The 7,869-nt window shown below is 44.2% G+C and overlaps 1 protein-coding gene across 4 annotated transcripts in view; it reads right to left on the bottom strand.

The window, feature by feature from the left end:
- The window catches only part of STX8 (syntaxin 8), a 206,538-nt gene that overhangs the window by 194,875 nt on the left and 3,794 nt on the right, over positions 1 to 7,869 (bottom strand). For all 4 annotated transcript variants that reach the window (XM_010843018.1, XM_010843020.1, XM_010843021.1 and 1 more), the window contains exon 2: positions 1,459 to 1,558. In XM_010843018.1, coding sequence (XP_010841320.1) covers positions 1,459 to 1,558 — 100 coding nt within the window. The remainder of the gene's footprint in view (positions 1 to 1,458; positions 1,559 to 7,869) is intronic.

Here is a 7,869-nt window from a genome sequence, read left to right as displayed (position 1 = left end):
CACCCACCCACCCACCCACCCACCCACCCAGATGCTAATTTCCACATGTAACACAGGAAGAATAAATGAGAAATTAAGTTAAAAAAGAAAGGATTACTCTAAGAAGAAGTTGAAGAAGGCAAGAAAAAGGGTGGAATGGAGACAAGACTTTGAGTACACCTTTATATATAATATGACTTCTGTACTATATAAATGTTTTACATATTTAAAATTTAAGGGCAGGGAAAAAAGCAAACCCTGAAAATGAGTATCAATAGATACAGAGAAGAGCATAAGATACAGAAAAAAATAATCAATTCTCATATCTTTAAAACAGAATAACCTTAGTATCCTTAGTGGGATATTCTAAATTTTAAAAATAACAATAAAGAGACTCAAACTACACTTAGCATATGTAGTGGTGCTTCTGTAATGATTCTGAAAACTTTTTTGTATAAACTATAAGAGAGACCGGGCTTCCCATGTAGCTCAGCAGGTAAAGAATCCACCTGCAATGCAGGAGACTCTGGTTTGATCCCTGGGTCAGGGAGATCCGCTGGAGAAGGGATAGGCTACCCACTCCAGTATTCTTGAGCTTCCCTGGTGGCTCAGCTGGTAAAGAATCTGCTCACAATGTGGGAGACCTGGGTTCGATCCCTAGGTTGGGAAGATCCCACAGAAAAGGGAAAGGCTACCCACTCCAGTTTTTGTCCTGGAGAATTCCATGGACTATATAGTCCATGGGGTCACAAAGAGTCGGACATGACTGAGTGACTTTCACTCCTAAGAGAGACCAAATGAGCAAGAACATATCAATGCTTGTGGAAACCGGGGTTCTCACTGCAGGAAAAGGAAAACATTAATTTGGAATGGGGAAGTTACAAAGAAACCTGTGATGCTGGATTAGAATCAAAGGAATTGGCATGGACTCAGGATTTGCTCAAAAAAACCTTGCCAAATCCCACCACTGTCTTTTTTACAGCCCGAAAGCAAAGGATGATCATGTTTAAACGTAAAATGTAAAAAAAGAAAAAAGACTATCATCGTTTTGTTGAGAATGGTTACTCAAAGAGGTGAGAACTTGCCTCTTGTTCTGCAGAGCCTGATAGATTTACCACCTGGGGGACAGTGTACCAACTCTGGAACTAGACTATAAAACTGTTAGCAGCTTTTAAGATAAAATAGGAGAAATTAAAGAGATGCCCTGCTTCATTTGGTCTCAGTGATTAAGTTAACAATGAATGGATTGGTTATAATGTCCATTTGACCTATGGCAACCCACTCCAATATTCTTGCCTGGAGAATTCCATGGACAGAGGGGTCTGGTGGGCCTACAGTGCATGGAGTCACAGAGAGTCAGACACGACTGAGTGACTGACACACACAGGTTGTTACACATACAGCCTCTGAAAGGGGAGAGTTTTCAGACCTCAGAGCTCAAACAAATCCTCTGAAGGGCCCAGTCTCTCCTGGCCTTACCTTGGTTGTATTTTCACCATTTCTTTCATACTGATTTCGCTGCTGAATTTTCTCGGCAATCTCTTGTGCAATTTGGCAGGTAGAATCGTAAGTGGAGAACCTGCGTCAGAGTCATAAAGGGACAGACATGTTGAAAGTTCCTTAAAGGAAATTTCAGGGTAATCTAAAGTTGCAGTTTGTAATTCTAGTCATGACAGTGAACAGGCAGGGAGGATGATAAGAGGGGCAGTGAAGGCGTACACGCGGTGAATGGTAACTCACTATGGGATGGGTTCGGTCTCCACTCTTCCTTTGTAATAACTCACTCCACCCACACAAGAACACTGGGAGCTGGGTCCCCATCCCCAGCATATACTTGAGAAAAATCAGGCACAGGGAGGTAGAGCCACTTGCCCAATGGGCACCTCCAGCAGCAAACCCCGGCTGCCTGGCCCCTGTGCTGGAGCCTGTCTGTGCTCCTAACCACTGTGCTCTCTGGCCGCTGATAAAGCATCCCAATGCATTCATTTACAAAACGTTCAGCAAACACTTCTGGAGAGCTTAGCACTGCTCCAGGCATGGAAGAATACAGCAAACAATGAACTCAAGAGACCCCACAGAGACTGAGACAGAACTGTGTTTGAGCATCTCCAGTGGAGGTACGGGTCAGCAGTGGACTGCCGCAGGGCAGAGGCTCTGGGTGCAGCAGAGCTGGGTATGGCATAAGCCCTATTGGAGGAGGTCACCATTAAACCCAACATAGAGCTGCCAGAACTTACACAGGACTAGGGAAATAGACTCTTGGAGGGCACAAACAGAACCTTGTATGCACCAGGAACCAGGAGAAAGGAGCAGTGACCCCACAAGAGACTGACCCAGACTTGCCCAGGAGTCTCCGGTGGAGGCGTGGGTCAGCCAGCTGCAGGGTTGGGGGCACTGAGTGTAGCACTGCATGCATGGGACCTTTTGAAGGAGGTCACCATTATCTTCAGTAACCTCCACCATAGTATGGCCCCAGGTAAATAACAGGGAGGGAACACAGCTTCACCCATCAACAGAAAATTGGATTAAAGATTTACTGAGCATGGTACCACGATCAGAACAAGACCCAGTTTCCCCCTCAGTCAGTCTCTCCCATTAGGAAGCTTCCATCAGCCTCTTATCCTCCATCAGATGGCAGACAAACTGAAAACCACAAAAAAACAGAAAACTAACCAATCTGATCACATGGACCACAGCCTTGTCTAACTCAATGAAATTATGAGCCATGCCGTACAGGGCCACCCAAGATGGACAACGGGTCATGGTGGAGAGTTCTGACAAAATGTGGTCCACTGGAGAAGGAAATGGCAAACCACTTCAGTATTCTTGCCTTGAGAACTCCATGAACAGTATGAAACGGCAAAAAGATAGGACACCGAAAGATGAACTCCCCAGGTCGGTAGGTGCCCAATATGCTACTGGAGATCAGTGGAGAAATAACTCCAAAAAGAATGAAAAGACAGAGCCAAAGCAAAAACAACACCCAATTGTGGATGTGACTGGTGATAGTAGTAAAGTCCAATGCTGTAAAGAGCAATATTACATAGGAACCTGGAATGTTGGGTCCATGAATCAAGGCAAACAGGAGATGGCAAGAGTGAATGCTGACATTTTAGGAATCAGTGAACTAAAATGGACTGGAATGGGTGAATTTAACTCAGATGAACATTTTATCTACTACTGTGGGCAAGAATCCCTTAGAAGAAATGGAGTAGCCATCATAGTCAACAAGAGTCCAAAATGCAGTACTTGGATGCAATCTCAAAAACGACAGAATGATCTCTGTTCATTTCCAAGGCAAACCATTCAATATCATGGTGATCCAAGTCTATGCCCTGACCAGTTATGCTGAAGAAGCTGAAGTTGAATGGTTCTATGAAGACCTACAAGATCTTCTAGAACTAACAACCAAAAAAAAATGTCCTTTTCATTACAGGGGACTGGAATGCAAAAGTAGGAAGTCAAGAAACACCTGGAGTAACAGGCAAATTTGGCCTTGGAGTACCGAATGAAGCAGGGCAAAGGCTAATAGAGTTCTGTCAAGAGAACGCACTGGTCATAGCAAACACCCTCTTCCAACAACACAAGAGAAGTCTCTACACATGGACATCACCAGATGGTCAATGCTGAAATAAGATTGATTATATTCTTTGCAGCCAAAGATGGAGAAGCTCTATACAGTCAGCAGAAAAAAGACCAGGAGCTGACTGTGGCTCAGATCATGAACTCCTTATTGCCAAATTCAGACTTAAATTGAAGAAAGTAGGGAAAACCAGTTGGAGAAGGCAATAGCGTCCCACTCCAGTTCTCTTGCCTGGAAAATCCCATGGATGGAGGAGCCTGGTAGGCTGCAGTCCATGGGGTCGCTAGGAGTCAGACATGACTAAGCGACTTCACTTTCACTTTCATGCATTGGAGAAGGAAATGGCAACCCACTCCAGTGTTCTTGCCTGGAGAATCCCAGGGACGGGGGAACCTGGTGGGCTGCTGTCTATGGGGTCGCACAGAGTCGGACACAACTGAAGTGACTTAGCAGCAGCAGCAGGGAAAACCAGTAGACCATTCAGGTATGACCTAAATCAAATCCCTTACAATTATACAGTGGAAGTGACAAATAGATTCAAGAGATTAGATCTGATAGACAGAGTGCCTGATGAACTATGGATGGAGGTTCATGACATTGTACAGGAGACAGGGAACAAGACCATCCCCAAGAAAGAGAAATGCAAAAAAGCAAAATGGCTGTCTGAAGAGGCCTTAGAAATACCTGTGAAACAAAGAGAAGTGAAAAGCAAAGGAGAAAAGGAAAGATATAATACCCATTTGAATGCAGAGTTCCAATGAACAGCAAGGAGAAATAAGAAAGCCTTCCTCAGTGATGAGTGCCAAGAAATAGAGGAAAACAACAGAATGGGAAAGACTAGAGATCTCTTCAAGAAAATTAGAGATACCAAGGGAACATTTCATGCAAAGATGGGCACAATAAAGGACAGAAATGGTATGCACCTAACAGAAGCAGAAGATATTAAGGAGAGGTGGCAAGAATACACAGAAGAACTGTACAAAAAAGATCTTCATCACCTAGATAATCACGATGGTGTGATCACTCACCTAGAGCCAGACATCCTGGAATGTGAAGTCAAGTGGGCCTTAGGAAGCATCACTACAAACAAAGCTAGTGGAGGTGATGGAATTCCAGCTGAGCTATTCCAAATCCTAAAAGATGATGCTGTGAAAGTGCTACACTCAATATGTCAGCAAATTTGGAAAACTCAGCAGTGGCCACAGGACTGGAAAAGGTCAGTTTTCATTCCAATCCCAAAGAATGCTCAAACTACCGCACAATTGCACTCTTCTCACATGCTAGTAATGTTCAAAATTCTCCAATCCAGGCTTCAATAGTATGTGAACTGTGAACTTCCAGATGTTCAAGCTGGATTTAGAAAAGGCAGAGGAACCAGAGATCAAATTGCCAACATCCGTCGGATTATCGAAAAAGCAAGAGAGTTCCAGAAAAACATCTATTTCTGCTTTATTGACTATGCCAAAGCCTTTGACTGTGTGGATCACAATATACTGTGGAAAATTCTGAAAGAGATGGGAATACCAGACCACCTGATCTGCCTCTTGAGAAATTTGTATGCAGCTCAGAAAGCAACAGTTAGAACTGGACATGGAACAACAGACTGGTTCCAAATAGGAAAAGGAGTACGTCAAGGCTGTTTATTGTCACCCTGCTTATTTAACTTATATGCAGAGTACATCAGGAGAAACACTGGGCTGGATGAAGCATAAACTGGAGTCAAGATTGCCGGAAGAAATATCAAATATCAATAACGTCAGATATGCAGATGATACCCACCCTTATGGCAGAAAGCAAAGAACAACTAAAAAGTCTCTTGATGAAAGTGAAAGAGGAGAGTGAACAAGTTGGCTTAAAACTCAACATTCAGAAAACTAAGATCATGGCATTTGGTCCTATCACTTCATGGCAAATATATGGGGAAATAATGGAAAAAGTGAGAGACTTTATTTTGGGGGACTCCAAAATCACTGCAGATGAAATTGCAGTGACTGCAATTCATGGTGAATGCTGCCATGAAATTAAAAGACTCCTTGGAAGAAATGTTATGACCAACCTACACAGCATATTAAAAAGCAGACATTACTTTGCCAACAAAGGTCCGTCTAGTCAAGGCTATGGTTTTTCCAGTAGTCATGTATGGATGTGAGAGTTGGACTATAAAGAAAGCTGAGCGCCGAAGAATTGAAGCTTTTAAACTGTGGTGTTGGAGAAGACTCTTGAGAGTCCCCTGGACAGCAAGGAGATCCAACCAGTCAATCCTAAAGGAAATCAGTCCTGAATATTCATTGGAAGGACTGAAGCTGAAGCTCCAATACTTTGGCCACCTGATGCGAAGCACTGACTCAATGGAAAGACCCTGTTGCTGGGAAAGATTGAAGGCGGGAGGAGAAGGGGACAACAGAGGATGAGATGGTTGGATGGCATCACTGACTCAATGGACATGAGTTTGCGTAAACTTCGGGAGTTGGTGATGGACAGGGAAGCCTGGCATGCTGCATTCTGTGGGGTCGCAAAGAGTCAGACATGACTGAGGAAATGGACTGAGCTGAAGAAACAAAATAAGGCAGGATAAAAGGATGGAGAGTGAGAGGCCAGGAGAGCAGCTATTTAGGGAAGAGCCCTACAGAACAACACGTAACATAACGCTCTGAGGACAAAGGACACACACCCACCTGACACCGGAATTCTCTCGAAACACATCCTGAGCTTCTGTCTGCTATTCAACAGGGGTGAGGGCTTTGAAGGGCTCACAGTGAATCTCTAACGGTCCCTTAATTTTTCCTTTGCTAACAGCCTTTTCACTTTTTATCTGTTTCAGAAAATATCTAAGTGTGTATAGACATTTCATGTCTTCTAAAGGGTGGAGACTATGAATACATGACAGAAATATTTCCCAGGACTGTGCCAATAAACAGTATTTAGATCTCCTGTGGAATCTAATGTTCCAATTTTTGTCTGAAAAAAATAAACAAGCCATTTCTTAAAATCTTTGAATTCCCATGTGTCACCTGAACACTGAGGGGACCTGGCAAATGTCTTTCTAAACAAAGAGAAAAAAACAATTTCCAGTCCTTTCCCTGAGGAATCTTACTATAGTAATGATAACTATGGCTAACAACTGAGTACCTGATCTGGGTCAGGTTCCATGCTAAGAGCTTTACATTTTAAATTTAATAAGGATCCAGTGAGGTAGTGTAACCTATGGGGCCTTCCTGGAATAGACCCCTACCTCCATGTCTTCCACCTGCCTCTTGTCTATAGAAAAGCTTTAGCCTCCTAGGCCTTCCTTGAGTTCCAAAGAGTAAATTTTGAGAAGAAAGAAAATGCAGAAAGAAAGGAAAACACTCAAGCGAGACAAAATAAGAATAGTTTAGCCATTAAGCAAAGTCAAGGACCTTTACTTCCTCTTCAAGGGTGGTAGAAGAGCCACCTTTTCTGAGCCATGTCCTTCAAGCTGTCTTGCAGATGCTGAAACCCCCAACAGGCAGACGATTTTAACCGTCCCCAGCCCCGGCCCCCCAAGCCTGTAGAACCCAGACCGGTTTTGGAACCACAGGTTGATGATGCTGATTCTTAATTACCTCACCACCACAATCAGAAGAATGTCCACGAGCTGATCACGCACCCCACAAACTCCTCATCCCGTCTTTAAAAATCTTTCCCTGAAAATGAAAGTGTTAGTGCCTCAGTCCTGCCCGACTCTTTGCGACCCCCTGGCGGCGGGGCGGGGAAGGAATTTGCATGTTTGGAGCAGTGGCTACCAGGACTCCTTGCTTGGCAGCGATAAATGCTGCACTTCCCTTTACCACCGCCAGGGGTCAGTAGATTGGCTTTACTGTCCACTGGTGAGCAAATTGGCTCTGTAACAGGATTAACTTACATATGTACTGTAAGTGAGTGAAGTCGCTTAGTCGTGTCCGACTCTTTGCGACCGCGTGGACTGTAGCCCACCAGGCTCCTCCGTCCATGGGATTCTCCAGGCAAGAATAGTGGAGTGGGTTGCCATTTCCTTCTCCAGGGGATCCTCCCAACCCAGGGATCGAACCCAGGTCTCCCGCACTGCGGGCAGACGCTTTAACCCCTGAGCCACCAGGGAAGCCCATATGTATATGACCAACCTAGACAGCATATTCAAAAGCAGAGACGTTACTTTGCCAACAAAGGTTCGTCTAGTCAAGGCTATGGTTTTTCCTGTGGTCATGTATGGATGTGAGAGTTGGACTGTGAAGAAGGCTGAGCGCTGAAGAATTGATGCTTTTGAACTGTGGTGTTGGAGAAGACTCTTGAGAGTCCCTTGGACTGCA

This window comes from Bison bison, unplaced genomic scaffold (assembly GCF_000754665.1).
Source record: "Bison bison bison isolate TAMUID 2011002044 unplaced genomic scaffold, Bison_UMD1.0 scf7180017864180, whole genome shotgun sequence".
Classification (NCBI taxonomy): domain Eukaryota; kingdom Metazoa; phylum Chordata; class Mammalia; order Artiodactyla; family Bovidae; genus Bison; species Bison bison.
The sequence above is the reverse complement of the archived record's forward strand: the minus strand, read 5'-3'. Positions and strand labels throughout refer to the sequence as shown.